General features: G+C 33.1%; 3 protein-coding genes across 6 annotated transcripts; 2 read left to right on the forward strand and 1 right to left on the reverse strand.

The window, feature by feature from the left end:
• The first annotated feature begins 399 nt into the window (after positions 1–399).
• On the forward strand, positions 400–1384 carry LOC142533808 (protein PLASTID REDOX INSENSITIVE 2, chloroplastic-like). Its single transcript, XM_075640702.1, has 3 exons — positions 400–750; positions 848–943; positions 1165–1384. The coding sequence occupies exons 1-3, from the start codon at positions 454–456 to the stop codon at positions 1345–1347; spliced, it is 576 nt and encodes a 191-aa protein (XP_075496817.1). The 5' UTR covers positions 400–453; the 3' UTR covers positions 1348–1384.
• On the reverse strand, positions 904–5158 carry LOC142533809 (uncharacterized). Of its 4 annotated transcripts, XR_012816815.1 has the most exons (5): positions 5061–5158; positions 3991–4149; positions 2104–2184; positions 1265–1545; positions 904–1040 (listed from the first exon to the last, which is right to left on the reverse strand). XR_012816815.1 is itself a non-coding variant. In XM_075640704.1 (4 exons), exons 1-4 carry the CDS (start codon positions 5029–5031, stop codon positions 1519–1521), a joined length of 297 nt encoding a protein of 98 aa, XP_075496819.1. In that variant the 5' UTR covers positions 5032–5115; the 3' UTR covers positions 1320–1518. The 4 variants fall into 4 exon arrangements, 3 of the variants coding, with proteins under 3 accessions (XP_075496819.1, XP_075496820.1, XP_075496818.1); XM_075640704.1 differs by lacking the exon at positions 904–1040 and having other exon boundaries at positions 1320–1545; positions 5002–5115; XM_075640705.1 differs by lacking the exons at positions 904–1040; positions 1265–1545 and adding an exon at positions 1552–1972 and having other exon boundaries at positions 5002–5115.
• Positions 5159–15073: 9915 nt separating this feature from the next.
• On the forward strand, positions 15074–18596 carry LOC142533198 (cyclin-D1-1-like). Its single transcript, XM_075639881.1, has 6 exons — positions 15074–15517; positions 15855–15941; positions 16783–16881; positions 16974–17175; positions 17329–17459; positions 17533–18596. The coding sequence occupies exons 1-6, from the start codon at positions 15257–15259 to the stop codon at positions 17746–17748; spliced, it is 996 nt and encodes a 331-aa protein (XP_075495996.1). The 5' UTR covers positions 15074–15256; the 3' UTR covers positions 17749–18596.
• Positions 18597–18830: the final 234 nt, after the last annotated feature.

Consider the following 18830-nt stretch of genomic DNA (forward strand, 5'->3'; position numbering starts at 1 on the left):
AAATAAACTTCAGTTTTAATATTTATATTTAAATTATAAAATTCGACTTTCGGTTTGATGTTTTGTTTTTTTATTTTGGATTTTAGATTTGTTCTGTTCTATACGAAGTTTGAATACCTTTGGTTTTGGCTTCCCAATGGAACTAATATATGACACAAGTTTCTAATTATAAAAAATTGTTTATGTGCCACCACCTTGGTATAAACCTCTACCAAACCGCCCCAAGTTGTACTAAAAAAAAACTGTGTATATATATTGTTAGATCAACGCAGAATTAAAAGAAGATCGAATCATACCTCCTTTCATTGCAATTCTTAGCTTATAGTTACTATTTGTTGTCGGTTTTAGGTTCTTTAAACCTTTATCTCTCATATAGAATATTTACGTGAACGCAGAAGATATGATATAAATTTCCTTAATCGAAAATATTAATGGGCCAGAGCCCAAAGTTACATGGGCTTAATCCCAAAGAAGATTAAGCCCCTTTTTCAAAAGCTTCACAAAAATAGATCACTGAAACTGCGACGCAAAGACATGGCTTCCTCCATATCTGCTGCAACATCACTCTACAATTCGCCTGCTTCGAAATTATTATCTTCAAATATTCTTCCCTCTTTTCTAAGGATACCCAAAACTCCTCTCCTTCATCTTCATTCTTCTTTAGCTTGTGTCAAAAAAAGGGACAACTTCATTTGCCGGGCCGAGATGGAGTACAAGTTCCCAGACCCCATCCCAGAATTTGCTGATTCTGTACAGATTTTCTTCTTACTCTCAACCCGTAGCTCGATAGACTTGAGCTTGAAATGACTGTTTTAGTTTGCTTATAGATGATGTGTTTTGGTATCAGGAGACTGAAAAGTTCAGGACTCATTTGGCTAAGAAGCTGTCCAAGAAAGATATGTTTGGGGATTCAGTGGACGAAGTTGTCGGAATCTGTACTCAGGTACTTCTTTTCTCTACCCATTTTTCCCGTGTTTTCATGGATTTTTGTACTTTTTCTCCTTGTTGGCTGAATGTGTAGACTGATGTTTGCAAAAAAGCTGAAATTATAGACAAAAAAATTTTAGACTCTACCAAACTGGTCTCGTGCATTTAGACACTTCCTCCTCAATGTGCATATTCGTACAAGTGTGAGGTTACTAAACCCCTCAGATTTTTTAACAGATCTTCAGTGATTTCTTGCACACGGAATACGGTGGTCCAGGAACTCTACTGGTGATTCCTTTTATCGACATGGCCGACACTCTAAATGAGAGAGGTTTACCTGGAGGACCTCAGGCCGCTCGAGCAGCCGTAAAATGGGCTCAAGATCACGTCGACAAGGATTGGAAAGAGTGGACTACATGATAGCATGTTTGTATAATGCCTTAGATGGATGGTGCGCAATTCTTTCTGTGAGAGCTTCTTGAATTCCTCTCAAGAGTGAGTTGAGTTGTTTCTGCCATTTCGATTCTATTCGTATTTATTGGTAAAAAATTCAAGATTCAATCACCAATGTGAGACCATAGCCAAAATCGCTCAACATGGTTCAGATCCAATAACCTCCTGAAATATATGATATGCCGTTAATAAACATGCCCATTTTATTAATCCAAACACGGTCTTCTTGATTGCTAAACGATAGTGAACATAAACAGTTAGAAATTTTTGTACGTTTACATTGACTCTTCAAAACAGATAGAGCAAATTGCACAGGGTCAATAACAAAAACACAAAATAACATCGCAGAACTTAATAAAATGTAAAGATGTTTTATAGAACATCAATCCCCTGACTCAACTTCCTAGTCATTTGATTTGGCATCCTAAATAATAAGGAATGGAAAAAGAACAATAACCAATAAATTTCTCTATATCATTCGTGCCAGGAGCCATTTCATTGACGAGGGCTCTTGTCGTAGTTCATTTTGTTGCAAATATTCACTTGTGGCATAGGCACGTTTTTTCACTCATTTTCTCATCAACGGAATGTACTGTTCATAAAGGTCAAGGAGGCAGTCTTCATATTTTACATCTCATTACACCATAAATTATTTTGTAGTATATCAGAAACTATGTTGCAGAAAGTTAGTTCATAGACCAAAAATTGAATCAGAAAACTCACCCCATAATCCGACCACAAAGCTTCATGTGGCCTCTTCTCTGTCACAGGTTCGCTAGATGTGTCACCTCTTGAAAAAGAAAGCTGCCATGAAAAATAGGTTCTTCTAACTCAACAAAATTCCTTTGTTACTAAGAAATTATTGCTGCTACGAAGGATCGTGTGCTAGCACCTTCGAAGATGCTTCAAACACTATATTCTCTAATGAGCTGCAATAGTTCGTGTTCTAAGAATGTTAACACCGATGAATTAAATCGAGTTTGGTTTAAAAATCAAGCGGAAGAAACTCGAAGTAATCCTTCGTGAATAAACCTATTAAATTAGAAAACATTTTGACTTATGTAAACTGAATAACTGAAAAACAAAGAATCAGTTGTCGCATATGTCAGTTCAGTTATGGTGAAAACTGAACTGACGGATGCTCTAACTGATCAAGTCAGTTTGAAAACAACAGTAATCAGTTAAGTATACAAGATATGTTTACGAATGTTCGGAGACTTCAACTGCTCCTACGTCACCCATTCTACCTCCTCGGGTAGGATCCACTAGAAGACTTTGATTTATACAACTACTTCTACAAACACACTCAGCTTAGGACTTACACTACTGCCTCGACTGAACTCCTAGCCTAGACTGAAGGCAGCAGCTTTCAGCCAACACTTGTTTAATGTCTGTGTATCAAAGACTACATACACAAGTTTATTGTCTTTGTGCAAGACTGTATTTAGGTGGTGGCGGTGAGTGTGTGTGTGTGTGGGAACTGAACAAGGAATACACCGGAAAGGTGCTCCCACACACCGAGAGAAATGTGCTTCTAATCTAAGCTGATAACACGTTGAAGTGTTCCCTCTGGGCTGATCACTTCTTGAAAGCTAATATGCAATATGCGTGCCTTTTTTCTTTGTATTTTCACACACTTATATTATTGGTCTTCACTGATCTTCTATTTATAGGCGGGAAACTGATCGTACAGTGAGACTCAACAATTGTATCCGTTGCAGCTTGAATGTGTTCCTTGAGATTCGTGTCTCGACTTTTCCGAAATCTATGATGGAACATTTTGTCTTTAAGTTTGCTGCAATGTCCATTATTGTACTATTGATAGTACATATGCTTTTGTACCCTTGTGCGTAGCTGGAGTCCATTTAGATGAGTTTGTCTTGATATGCAACTCATTGATTCCTAACTGATGCTCCTAGCTGGTCATCTGAACTGATCTTCAGTTGGGCTGGTGAAATCAGTTAACTCGTCGGTTGAACTGTTCAGCTGGGCTCTTATCAGTTGAGCACTTCATCAGCTGGCCGGGCTTATGAAGTTCTACTGCTGAACCACCTATCAGCTGGACTATCAGTTGAACTGTTCTTTGATATATCAGTTGAACCGATTCAGTTTTGTCGATCGGTTGGTATTTTCAGTTTGCGTCTCGATAGCTTCAGTTTTTGGCTCAATAACTGATCAGTTCGATGCCTGATCAGTTCCAGCTTCCTGCGAACTTAGGTAAATCATTAGTAACAAAATAACAAGTTTTGTTAACATCAAAATCAAGATTGCGAACATGAAATGTTCCAACATGCTATACACATCGAGATTGCATGGCATGTAAAAGTTTGTGGGCTTGTCTCACAATGTAATTATTGAAATTTTTTTACGAGAATTGAATTTCTTATTACTGAACCCACCTTCAGTTTCAGGAAAAGAACACGACTTTTTTAAAGAAGACCCATCACTATATGGATCATAAAACCAAATAGGACCCATAATAAAAATAATCACCCTTCAACCAAATGCTAGAACCATTTTCACACCTTTTGGTAGATGGGTGAGTACACGATAACTAGATAAGTTAATCTAAATCAAATTTATCACAAACATGCGCATATATCATCTAACCTGAGGAGGGCAATGCACAAGGGTGCCAAAAAGATCCTGAGTAAGATCGGAAGCTCTGATGGAATAAACAGCATTTTTAAGCCCACGAGAGAGAAGATACTTCTCTGTGTCCTTGGGCATGGAGTAGCCTTTGTACACACTAACAGGTGGATCACATATCTGCCACAAAAATAATATAGAAGAGGCTAGGCTAGTCAGTTTGTTAGTTCACATGAATTACATACTACTATATTAATTTTGTCATAGAATTGTTAAGCAAACAAGTGAAATATATGAGATTAATTGTATCATTCAGTTACATCTGGAAGATCCGATTCACAAGAGATGGTTGAACAAACAAGACATATGACAGGCTTTTGAGTTTGCATTATAGTTTAAGCCAATCTGATGGATTTTAGTAGGGAGAATGAAATCAATCATGTGGTAGCAGCCATAATCATGAAACATCATTAAGGGGGAAGGACGAGATTCAAATGAAAAAAAGGAAGTAACCATTTGAGAGCTACTTGACTTAGAAAATTAGATGGGAGTCGCTTGAAACAGCATGAATCACCACAAGAGCATATGGTCCTACTGAAAGGATAGTAAAAGAAGTTTTTACATTAAACAAATGAAAAACACAGTAGCATTCTTTGACTGAAAATGCTTTAGAGAGTGTGTGTGTGTGTGTCTATCTATCTGAAGGATTCTAATTTCTCAATCCATAATGCCATTCAGGTTATAACCACTTTAGCAATAAATCTTTTCACTCGTTTCAACCAATTTTATCCACAAACCTCCAACCTTCGTGGACTGTATGATTTTTTCTCCTTTAGTTACTCCGCCAAATTCAGACAGAAAAAATAAAAAAAAGGACAGCATAAGGGGCTTTGATATACTTCATTCCAACAATAAAGTAGAAATTACTTCGAAATGATTAAAACACGCATTATAAAAAACAATACAAGCATCAGACAACACCGTAAAAATCAGCAGAAAACACAGAATCAACGGAATACAAGTAAAGACTACCGGTAAATTAGAACCCAAATGAGTGATCATCTATACTTCGAGGCAGAATGAGATAATACCGGTAAAATATCGATGCAGCTTCAATGAACAGCAAAGCTCTTGCGACTCTAGTGTGGAGGAAGGGGAAGGCTGGCCCGCTTTCCCTTGCAGGGTGTGGGGGCCCGGGGAGCTTCAATTGGGCTTGGAATTCTATATTGGTTAATGGGCTTTCATATTAAATCTTTAGGCATATCTGTGTAATATTCGAATTACCCAATAGGCCTAATTTGTTGTGGAACGCAGCTTTTTTATTCAATCGATTTTTGGCGTAATATGTTGGTATAAATATTTTTTATATGTTTTTTCCCATAATATTACGATTTTTAATGTATATCACATAGTGTATGTTTTAAAAAAAAATAAAAGAATTCGATGTATTATTAATCAGGTTAAATAAATATTTTAGAAAATTGGAAAAAAATCCAAAATATTAAAAAAGAATTTTGTGTATTATTAATCGAGTATGTCTTTTGTGATACGTGCTCACGAATCTTTATTTGTGAAACAGATCAACCCTACCGATATTCACAATAAAAAATAATACTCTTTGCATAAAAATTAATATTTTTTTCATGTATGATCCAAATAAGAGATCTATCTCACAAAATACGACTCGTGAGACCGTCTCACACAAGTTTTTGTCTTATTTATCATGTTAAATAAATATTTTAGAAATATGGAAAAAAATCCAAATATTGACGATTATTATCTATATAGGGGTATTTTAGGAAGCATAAGAACATACAAGAGATCAAGTTAGTTACTTGGTGGTATTCTTCCATTAAATTAGTGGAATAGTGAAAGAGGGTGTGAGAAGTTTCTGAATGATTAAATTATTTTTTGCCCCATAATTATTAAATATAATTGAAATATTGTAAGGATAAATTTGGACATCCATTAAATTTTACCAAATATAGTTTCTCTAAGGGATTTACCTTACCCATTATAGTATGATAAAGATATATGCACACACCGAGTAGTGCATCGAACGTACATGTTTCATGCATGTATATTATTTTTATAATTAATTATATTTATATTCAAATATGAATAATATCATAATTGTAAAAAATAATAGAGATCCAAATGAAATTTGAAATTATTATATGTTGTAATTTGTATTAATTATATTTAAATGAGGTCATACCATAATGATAGAAAAATAACAAGTCAATTTTGAAATAATGAATAAAAAACCCAAAAAAAGAGGGAAAAACAAAATAAACCATTATACCAAATTTTTGTCTCCATTGTATGCATTCTTAACAATATAGTAGACATAGTGTGTGTGTATATATATATGTGTGTGTGTGTGTATATCTATTCATGAATCATGATAAAGTGCCCAGCTAGTGGCACAAATAAAAGTGACGTGCTAATTACAAATATCTGAGTTGATGAAGTATATGAACGTTTAATCAATGATTATAAGTTCAATTTGTCATGCCAACATTTTTCGGATGAGCATGTCAGACAGGTCATGTTCATTGCGATTTACCCAATTAGCGTTATATGCATGTTATTGCGTTAGCCCAGAGATTTATCAAATACGTACCAAATCAAATAGTAGCATTGTAAAATATTTTTCATAAAAAAAAAAACACTTGATTATTTATTTATATGGATTCAAGATTATACAAAGATAAAATTGATCAAAGCCCTTTTACGCAGTAGCATTTCCTTTATCTTTTGGATCGCTTTTGTCATCATCTTTCAATTAGATTTGACAAATCGGGGTCCTTAATCAAATTGACTTTCAAATGAATGTCATTTTCTATTGTTTAATCAGTAATTACATGATAATTAATATGGTGTGGTCATTATATTTTTATAAAAAAATATGTACATTCAATTATGGTCGTTTTCAATGTTAGGAACACTGTGGACTTTGTGCCATAAAACACACTCTCCTCCATTTGTGATTGTTTTAGTGTCACCACCCAATAAATTAAATACTGTGTCTATATTCTCTCAAAACTACTACATATAATAACATTCGATTTTACATTAACTATTAGAAAAAAAATTTGATGTAACTGCTAACAAGCTTAGTTTGTCTTAAATGTTGGGTGTGATGAGTGTAAAAATTTAGAGACTCAATTATCTAGAGATTAGTTTAGACAGGAAAATGTTGTCGTGCTGTCGGAAATGCTAGCATGTGAGACATTACGTCGGCACTCTAGACTAAAATTAGCTGACTTACATTATCAATACGTAATCTTGATTAATGATTCGAAAATCAAAATTCAAAATATTTCAAAAATTTGATAATGGACTTATCATCTATCCAGAATTTTAATAGGAGAAAAAAAAAAAAAAACAAGCATATAGATACACATATAGCTTATAAGGTATAATTAATATTAATTAATTAATCAATTGACACTTTAGGAAGAGTCTGAGAGTTACGACAACTTTGTGCCCGAACAGAAAATTGAAATTCAGCTGCCTAACATATTAATAATAATAACAATAACAATAATAATAATAAAATAATAGTTAATTAATTTTTTGGGTATAATTTTCAGAAACTAATCTACATTAAACGTGGATATCTTAATATGCGGTTTAAGAAAAAGACATGAATTTATGATAAAGATGTTTCTTGTCTATCGACCTTTGGCAGAATACGTAAATATACAATTTTATAAAGTAATAAATTGTTAATTATTATTGTACTAATCACGGATCAAATTAAACGACAAGCTGGAATTTTATTTGCGTCATTTTATAATTAAGGGGGTTTAAAGTTAATTCACAATAGCAATACAAAAATCACAAGAGACAGTCTCACGAGTCAATATTATGAGACAGATCTTCGACCATATACGACACATGAAAATCATTACGTTTTATGTCCAAAGTATTATTTTTCACTACAAAAATATCATTTTTTGTTAATTATATTACGTAGAAAAATTGTGTAATATATACTAATTCGAGAATTGAAAATTTCATAATCCTAGAAAAATCAATGTTAATTTTTAATAATCCACTGTTACTTAAGATCCACTCCCCCGATCACGTCGAAGGAAATAATTAAAAGGTTCGACTACGACCCAAGTAAATTAATAATTCTACACTTGCAGGTTATATTATATTATACTGAAAGTAACAAACAATCTTGGCGTGTGATTTAGGGGTTAAACAAATTACGACGGGAAAATTATTTTAATCAAATGGGCAATTATCAGTAATCAAAATAATATTCTAATTTAGTTTGCATTACATAAGAAAACAAATATTTTGCCTGCTATGGGACGAAACACACGGGGCCTATTAATTTGATCGACAGCCCTAGGAAAAGATGGCACAATACATGTAAATATACATACACGCAAAATCGTGTATGTATACATTTTTGATGTATTATAATGGAATAAGGTCAAGGTCCCATAAAAACTATTTTTGGTTTTTTATGTTAACATCCTAAAATGTCCCTAATTTTACTAATTAAAATTATTTACAAAATCGATACAAGAAGTGTCACGCCCCGAGCCCGGACCCGCGGCTGCGTGACTGCACAATGGGCCTCTATAGCAACTATTTCGTATTATTACTCGATTTACGAAAATGATTAACCCAAATTGTTATAGAAGTCATTGTAAGCCATTATAAACTTATTTTAAATCTTTCATTTTTAAGATTTGGGACAAGGATATCACAATCACACCTCCTTCAGAATGCGACGTCCTCGTCGCACCCTGACCACTCGATCCACCAGCACCGAAAATCTAGAGGTGGCTCCCGCAGGTTCAAGAGGTGGCTCCCGTCATGTAGCACTTTGCCCCGCAGATTCAAGAGGTGGCTCTCATGCACGTAGCACTTTGCCCCGCATAGCACTTATTTCCCTGTATTCCATGCCGGTGACCGGCTCTGATACCATTCTGTCACGCCCCGAGCCCGGGCCCGCGGCTGCGTGACTGCACAATGGGACCCTATAGCAACTATTTCGTATTCGTCATCGCTTTACGAAAATGATTAATCCAAGTTGTTATATAAGTCCATTGTAAGCCATTATAAACTCATTTTAAATCTTTCATTTTTTTTAAGATGTGAGACAAGTGTATCACAAAAAGTGTAAAAACTTAATGTTCCATTTGGACTGCTACACTTTCTGAACATATTTTTTATTTGGATTATCAATGAAAAAATATTATTTTTATGTTGAAAGTATTAATTTTTATCATAAATATGAGCTGAATTGACCCGTCTCACGAATAAAAATCCGTAAGACCGTATCACAAAATACTTATCCAATAATAAATATACAAAAATGTATATGTATATACATCCCACATCGAACACAACCCTGTATCTCATCCACAGGATGCTCAAAACAACTATGCCTCTCCCTAGGACGTCTTGACTAAAATTATTTCCTTAAATAATTCCAACTTGGAATCGCATCTCACTTTTTCCTTAAATTTAATCGATCTCAATTTAGTTACGCGGGCGGGAAGGTATGTTATTAACTCAATCGATTTTTTTAAAAAAATTCCTACATAATTTACCTTTTTAAAATAAAACACAGATTTAAAATTTGTAAATTATTGGGAATCTACTAATGTTTTTTTTTTTAAAGAAAATTTGAAACCTTGTTTTAAATTTGAGATATGGATGTTATCAACTAATCTCATGTGAATTCAGGGGTAGATCCAATGAGAAAGGTGAGCGTACAATATGATCCCTACTTCTGAATGGAAATATTTTCAATTTTTTTTTTTTTTTTTGCATAACCCGAAATCTCTATATAACACTCTTTTAATTGAGAACGCAAGCTGTTTTTTACGCTTAAGTCAAGCGGAGCCATGTGCATTTACACTGTCATTTATTCAATGTAATGTAATAAATTCAGCCCAAGAAATATTCGCCAAGGCTTTGACTCTGTAAAACTCGTGTTCATATGATTTTGTTTTTATTATACCGTTTTACATATTTATATATATATATACATATATATATACACATATATATATACATATATATATATATATATATATATATATATATATATATGATATGAGGGTTCGGAACTAGCTCGAAGTCGGGATAAGAGCCAGCTCGAGTACCATCACCAGAACTACTAAAACATGGGCAATCATATTGACACGAGTAGCAACCGATTATTGAAAATAAGATCATTATTACTTATATCTCTATAAATACCTAGATTTTATTAATGGTAAATCATTCAATTTCACTTACTATTTCCACAAGCACTCGTTATACATTCAAAATATTATATTTACAAACAAATGTTTTACTAACTTGAGCATTGTAGTGATCACATCGGAAAATCTCATTGAGCCCCACTAACGTCCTTTGCTCTTGAAAATGTGCAGACTCTTCAACCCAATTACTCTACACCTAATCTCCAGTGTGTCCGAAAAGAAATCCACCCAGTCCAATATAATCGTTCACAAAGCTCAACTCGATTTATCCGATCCATATCATTTTATTTTTAAAAAAAATTCAAATTTTTACGTAATTAATAAGTAAAGAAATATTACTTAAATTAGAAATAAAAAAAGATAAATCAACAAATATTACCCGAACATTTTTGTATATAAAAAAAAATATGCAATCAATTTTGTTGAAGATGGAAAGAAAAGAAAATCCCGAACGTCCACCCGAACCCGAGTAGCCGAACGTCCACCCCTGTTTAATTGACATGACAAGCATGTGTTAGCAGTCGACCCACCCATGATATCAATGAAATAGGTTACATTGGAATTATGAAGACAGCGCATAATTGATAAATACATTAATTCCATGATGTCCCACCCGAGGGAGCAGTTTCCTTGTTGAGATATCCTAAACAATAATTGATTTTAGTGAGAATTATGAGGTGGGCCGTAATATGTTTCAAATATATATTTAAAAATAAATCAAGACTCAAACATTAAAAAAAAAAAAAATCAAATTTCTATTGAACCATGCCAAATTGTTACTGATAATAAATCTATGGGGCTTCTCTCCATTTGAGTGTATGATCGTCTCTCTGTAATTTCAACTCAGAGTTGGTGGTGGGAAGGGCACCACTACGAATGCATTCAAGAATTTAGTATTTTAGATTTGAGCTCTGAGAGTTATTTGAGTTGAGAGCAGGTGGACGTTTGACAAATAGTCAGAAATTCGATTCTTCTTATTAATATATTCTCAGACAAGCTTATCACACAAAGTTTGGCAAATGTGGTTTATCTCGTTAAAGTGGTTTACAAAATATTGCGTTAGTTTGAGGATTTATCCGATGTATACCGAAAGATAACGATTGTAGGCCCCACGTCATAAAAAAAGTTTAAAATTTAGAAATTATGAGTAATATACATAAAAATAATTATATTTGGGAGGGTGGCAAAATACAAATCGTATTAGTAAAATGGATAAGATTTATTTTCGATCAGTATTTATCGATGAATCGGTGAGTAAACAACGTGGATAAGACAATAAAGTTATAATTGATGTTATTTACATTTTGTTTTATGTTAAATGTACTCTGTTTTATGAATAACATAATTTTTAATTTTACTCAAAATAATTCGCAATTTATTTTATATATGTATTCTTCACATGCATCCAAGTATTTTATTTCCAAAACTATTAATTAGTTTATCTTTTTATTCCACACAGAATAAAGTAAACTTGGTGTTCAAAATATTCGTTTTTATATAAATTCCAAACTTTTCTCTCTCTTTTTTTAAAAAAAATTCTAAATTTTTTATTAGTAAAGATAAAGATATACACACACATGCATGTAATCATCATATTAGCCTCAAGATTTTGTTTGTTAATATGATCAAATAGAAGCTAAGCTTGGAGAAATATTAGGGTGTAATATATAATACAAAATATATGGATCTCATAAGATTTGTGTACGACTCATATATTGTCAAATATACAATACATAAATGTAATAAAAAATATATACACTACATGAGCTTCAATATACATATATATTTGTGATTTGAATCATCCATGTTATCAAATTAAAATTTAATTAGTTCCGCATCTTCTGATTTTTTTACATTTGTAGTCTTTTTTTTTATTTGGAATGACGATGCGCACGTTAGCTGCACATCAATACTGCATTGATATCACATTAATATCATATCAAATTGCCAAGAAAACAAATATAATAGACTAAAACTCAAATTTGACAACACAGAAGACTAAAATAACAAATATACACACGTAAATGACCAAATTTTTCTTTCCTAATATATGCTAGGGTGCAGTAATGACCTATAATAGAAAAATGACTGACACGTGACATTTTGACTATTATTTTATTTAAAATATTAATATCTTAAGCTTGGATTGGATGATCCAAATTAGCCATTCCATTAAACAAAAAAAGAAAGGGTTGTCCAATGTGTTGGAAGGAAGGTAGAAGATTATTTTTTTAAAAAATAAAGTTAATTAATATTTGTTTCCTTTTATAAGCTATTCACAACTTGATTTGAGTTGAATTAGTCAAATCATGTCCGTGCTCCACTTAAAGTTGAATAAATGAAATTTGGATCTATTCAGCTTATAGATAAAGGGCAATCTATGTTTATTTTAAAAAATTGTGAGAACTTATTTAATTTAATGCTCAATTTAATTAATTGATTATAGATAATAATTTAAAATAGTTAATTTTGTCTGCTTTAAGAATTTCAAAGAAAACCCTAAGTTTTTTGGCTTTGTAATAGCACAAACAACTTTTAAGAATGGGAATGTTTTCGAATTTGTGACAAGAAGGACCTAAAGAAAAAAAAATCAAAATTTATATTTATATCTACTCATTGTGTGTCTAATTAAGGTACTAACTCCTACGTTATTATTCTATTTCAATGGTTCGAATATATATCACACACACATTGGACAAGCTAATTTCTCTAGAACCAACAATTATCATAATGTCCGAAGTCCTCATCGAATGATTATGGCAAATATAATTCGATTATTGAATTAGTGGGCACATACAATCAAATGCACAAATATATATCAGTGAAACAAAGCAAGTAACCATATCTAGCAATCCTCAAGATACCAAAAATGAAAAAAGAGAGATGGATTGTTTGAAATGTACCAATGTAGGGCTATTTAGAGGCGAAATACATCGTCGGACGACGTCCGATACGTACAATTTCCAACACCCAAGTGATGAATCTGTTGTGTGGCAAAACTTAGTTTAAGAAAACCAACATCCCGGACATCAAACTCAATGTTCCGTCTAACCTTAAGGCGGTTTGTACGTGTTACATATGCACAACATGAAACTGCATGGATCAACTTGGTTCTTGAACCATGATTAATATCCAAGGATGTCGGAGCCTTGTTCCCGGATGCTGACATGAAGCTTGGACAGCATCTCACGAAAGTAAAAAATGTCAGATAAATTAAAATTTTGATAAAATCTCACTGGAAAAAGAAAGAACGTGTCTGAATCCATTTAAATAAGATTTTGGTACACAAAAGTTTACCATAATATAACTTCAAAATTGTAGGTCTTGGTGTCGGTTAAACTTTTTTCTGGGCTTAATTAACATGAGGTAGATTAGTTTTATTCTATAATTTGTGTACAAAAACTCATGTGTGACAGTCTCATGGCTCAATTTTGTGAGATGCGTATTCTATTTGGGTAACTCCTGAAAAAATATTATTTTTTATACGAAATATATTACTTTTTATTTTAAATATGTGCATGGTTGAACCGTCTCACAATAGACCTACTCTAATTTATGATCACACTCATTATTTATTTATTACTTGATGTCGCATTTTACGGACATAAAACTCTCAACATCCTCAAGAATTTTATCATTAACTTGTTGGCTACACACGAGAAATGGGTTTTGAAGGATATGGAAATGTCCGAGTCCGTAGGGAAAAAATGGCAAACGAATAAATGTCGACCTTTATATTGAACCACCATGGCCCGTCCCTAGAGCGTGAAATTAACAACTTTCATATATATTACAAAGACATTACCATATTGTTCACATTATTATGTAATTTCAAATCTCCACGAGACTTCCGTAAAATAAAAATTCATTTTCTTAATTTTTTTTCTTTTTTTTCTGGGTCATCAAATGTCTTTATTTGGAAATGTTTTTGAGGATTAAGGGAGTGTTTGGACGGTTTATGTTTATTTTAAGTGATTATTTCAAAGCTTATTTTGAAGTTTTTGAGAAGGTAAAGTAGGAAATATTTGGAAACAGACGTCTAAAGTTAATTCAAGCTAAATTTTGAGTGTTTTGAGAATAAATTTCAAGTTATTTTTTAGTTAAATGACAACCATATGCTTAAATTATATCAAATCGAACTCTTTTAATTATCTAAAATTTGATATTCACATCATCAGCAATATGTTTATATAATTATTCTTACATTACAAATATAATATCAAAACTAATTTATTTTTTATAACATGAAAGCTTGAAAAAATATATAAGATCAATAAAAATGACAAAATTTATATAAATACATATAATATGTATATAAAAATTCTAGAAATGCAAATAAAAATGCAGAAGCAGAAAAACGCGGAAGCAGAAAAAACATCTCAAACTTGCTTCTAGATTTTGTTTAAAAATCATATATTTTATTTAAAAATCATAGAAGTTGAAGCAAAAGTTGATATTCACAAACATTCCAAAACACTTCCAACTAACTAGAAGTCTTTTATGTGGTTAAATTTGAGTTTTAGTTATATGTATTTCAAATTTTACGTTTTAAGTAATTTTTAAATCGGAGAACTTACGTGACATTATACATTTCATCGATACATTGACTCCATATTAGAACTACTTACAAAATCTCTCATGAGATCATCATACGGGTCAATTTAATAAGACGGATGTCACAGGTAGACTCGGTTCATAACAACGTAAAAAATTAAAAATTCTACAATAAAATTTTATTTCTTTTTGTTGGGTCGGATATATAAGTTTAAGAAATGTTTATACAAAACAGTTTAAAATCTGAAATCAAAATTTTAAAAAAATTTGACAATAGACATGGTATCTCTATTTATATACATCCAAACCAATCAGACATCAGTGGAGTATACAGAATCTAAACGGAACACACACAACAAAAACCCGCGGTCCCCTCCACCCGCAGTCTCTGCAACCTACGTTTCTCGGTGGTATATCCCGACAAATCGCCGACGAACTCCGAATCACAGCCCAGTAAAAAATGATCAGAACAGAATGACGAATGACCGATGGTCTCATTCGCCATGTCACTTCAGTGCTCCGACTGCTTCTCCGACCTTCTCTGCTGCGAGGACTCCAATATCATATTCTCCGGCGGCGAAGATGACTCTCCGGAATACTCATCGGATATCCAACCTCGATTTCCCGACGTCGAAGAATCAATCGCCGGACTTCTAGAAGACGAGAGAGATCTCACCGGAACGAACATCGATAATCATCAATCGATCGATGCATCTGTTAGAACTGAATCCGTTGCATGGATTCTCAAGGTATACTCCTCTTCTAGGTCGCGATTCATGATTATCGATTTTTTTTAAGCACTTTCGGTTTTCAACACTATCATGCGCTCAGTTAGCCTTCGCTTTCAAGGTTTTGATTTGTCAAATGGTAACGTTATTCATTGTCATCTGCGTGATGATCGTATCGGCGCACTTTAGCATGGCTAGAAATCTCCGGTGGTTACAGGAAGGATTTAATGAACGAGTGAAGCCGAGTGCTGTGATGCTATCACTCACCGCGATGTAACAGTTATCAGCGGCGCAGAATAGAGCTGAAGGTGCAGTTTATGGTATTCGGGAGGACTTGACGGGTTATTTTGTTGTGCAGGTGCACCGTTATTACGGTTTCCAGCCATTAACGGCGTTTCTCTCCGTCAACTACTTTGACCGTTTTCTCTACTCCCATCAGCTGCCGGTACGATTCCCGTCACCGTCAATTCTTATGGGATTTTATAATCATTTTTCTCGATACTTTCTTAAGAAGTATAGCTAAATTAGTCAAAATATGATGCATTAGTTTTTAAATGATATATAATTTGATATATGATGTTTGCCAATACCAAATATTAATTCTTTTTTAAAAGATAATTCACATTTAACAAAATTGCAAATTAATGGTTGGATTAATTAAGAAGTTATGTTGACAAGATGCAAAATTAACAAATTAATTATACCATAATTTTATTCCGCAACCCACGACTAATGAACATTTAATAATGTAATATTGTTTGGTTTGATATTGAAGACAATGTGTCACAGTCGCGGAATACAAGTAATTAAAGGTGTTTCAATGGATTAATGGCGTAAGATGGAGACTTTTGTCCATTATGTCAGCCACATTTGCTATTAGTTAGACGCAAACTTTCCATTAATTAATTGAATTATTAAAAACCCTATTTCTAATACTTATCAAAATGCTTTATTTAGGACATGAATACGTGAAAATTTTCATTTTTGGATTAATACAGATTTAAAAATTTGTGAAGCAAAACTTGTCGAAAACTAATTACTATAAAACTTAATTTAATTAATTTAATCCCCTAAAAGTGTAAGTTATGGTGGTCTATTTGTCTTTATTAGTCTCTAAGCAATATATGCGTTCCGATATGCATCATTATTGGTAACACCTTTGTTTTTTTGTTTGTTTGTTAGTGATAATTATGACTAATCTTTATTTATTCTTTTTAATTTTCGTTTCTATTTATGATAAAACTAATACATAATTTTTCAACACGGCTTGATTAAAATAATGACAGATATTGAATGGATGGCCATGGCAATTATTGTCCACTGCGTGTTTGTCATTAGCAGCTAAAATGGAGGAACCTCTGGTTCCTTCTCTTTTGGATCTTCAGGTATTTATAATAAAATATCGTTGATCCCATGTATTAAATACGGGTCACGTTAAAATTCCACACAATTTAATTAATCAATTCTCATTTCATAGGTCGAAGGTGCGAAGTTTATTTTTGAACCAAGAAATATTCAAAGGATGGAGCTCCTCGTGCTGAGGGTATTAGAATGGAGGCTTCGGTCCGTTTCTCCCTTTTGCTATCTCAGTTTTTTCGCCCTCAAAATTGACCCAACTGGAACTTATACCGGGTTCCTTGTATCGATGTCAAAAGAAATTATTATCTCTACTATACAAGGTACCAAATATATTAATTCAAGTTTGCCATCACACGCACCCACGTTTGCACGACAATTTTAAATATTATTGAGTTCTATTTATTTATTTTTTTAAAAAAAGAAATTTTCAACAAAATTTAAAATAATGTTTCGTCACCAATATATTATGACAGAGACCAGCTTTCTCGAGTTTAGACCATCGTGCATCGCTGCAGCAACAATGCTTTGTGCAGCAAATGATCTGCCGAAATTTTCCTCATTCACGGCTCAACACGCTCAGTCATGGTGTGACAGACTTCACAAAGTACGAAAATATATTATTTACGATAGAAAACGATCAACTTTATCATAAAGAATAACATTATTTTAATTTGCAGGAAAAAATCACGAGTTGCTACCAATTGATGAGACAAATAATGTCCAATAAGACGAATAAGCAACCAAAGGTGCTACCCCAACTCCGAGTCATGCCTCGGGTGAGTACCTTCTCTAGCGACTCGTCATCTTCCACATCTTCATCCTTCTCGGCTCACAAAAGGAGAAAATTAAATAATTCATCATGGGTGGATGATGACAAAGGGAGCTCTGATTAAGGAGCGCGGGAGGGGTCTAAAATTAAAAAGAAAACCAACGACTAAAGAAAATGGTGGTCCAAGGTTGTATAAAAAAAATCCTCAATATTTTTTCTCAGAGGGTGGAGAAATGAAATTGACTAGAGGTGGTGTAGATAAATAGTAGCTCTATAGTGTGTATGAACAAGAATTTGGACATTTTTGGGAGATTTTTATTACAAAAAACCCTTTGTTGGTGGGCATTTGCCATCAATGGATGGGATCGCAGATTCCCAAGGGAAGGGGATTTGGTACATAGTCATTATTATTCTGGTGTGAGAAATTAAAGTGAGAAGAGGAATGAATTGTTTAATGTGTGTAGTGGAATCGTGGAGTGAATGGAGTGGGGGAGTGACTGGAAAATTCAAAGGTGGTGTTGATTATTGTCATTGAATTAAGAGCTTCATGGGTGGGACCAAAATGGGCAGTGAAAATCAAAGGGGCCTGTCATAAATATAAAGATTGGACTTTGAAATTTGAGCTGTGGATGAAATACAAGTCAAACTTCTTCCTTCAATCATTCAGATCAGTGATGATACGTGCAGCATTTATATCGGATTCGAGTTTAATATTAAATCTATGTGCACAAACCTACCATTACTGTACTAAAATCTGCAGCAAATACCCCAACTGAAGAGAACAGAAGATAAGATCAGATCATGGGATGACAAAGAGAGAACATATATATCTTTTCCTTTTTTTTTTTAAATTTAATTTTCGAGTGGTGTAAGTTCACGCAAGGAGTGTGTTCTACACGTGTGGATGTGTGCTTTTTTGGCGGGAATTTCCCCTTTTTTTTCTTGTCCTGACCGTATATACTGGACCTCAAAATTTTTTTTTCCTGGGTGATCATCGCAGGCACGTGTGACGGATACACGTGCGTGGCATTCTTTTATTAATTTTATGGCTTAAAGTTTGGCCTAACTATACAAAGGGTCTTTGGGGCCTTTTCTTAAATTTTGTTTATGGGTGTTGTATTAATTTTCGATGCAATAAAAATCAGACTTTGTTGAATGAATATAATAATTTAATATTTACCATGTACTCAGATTTCTTATCGACTT

This window comes from Primulina tabacum, chromosome 18, assembly GCF_025594145.1.
Source record: "Primulina tabacum isolate GXHZ01 chromosome 18, ASM2559414v2, whole genome shotgun sequence".
Taxonomy (NCBI): Eukaryota; Viridiplantae; Streptophyta; class Magnoliopsida; order Lamiales; family Gesneriaceae; genus Primulina; species Primulina tabacum.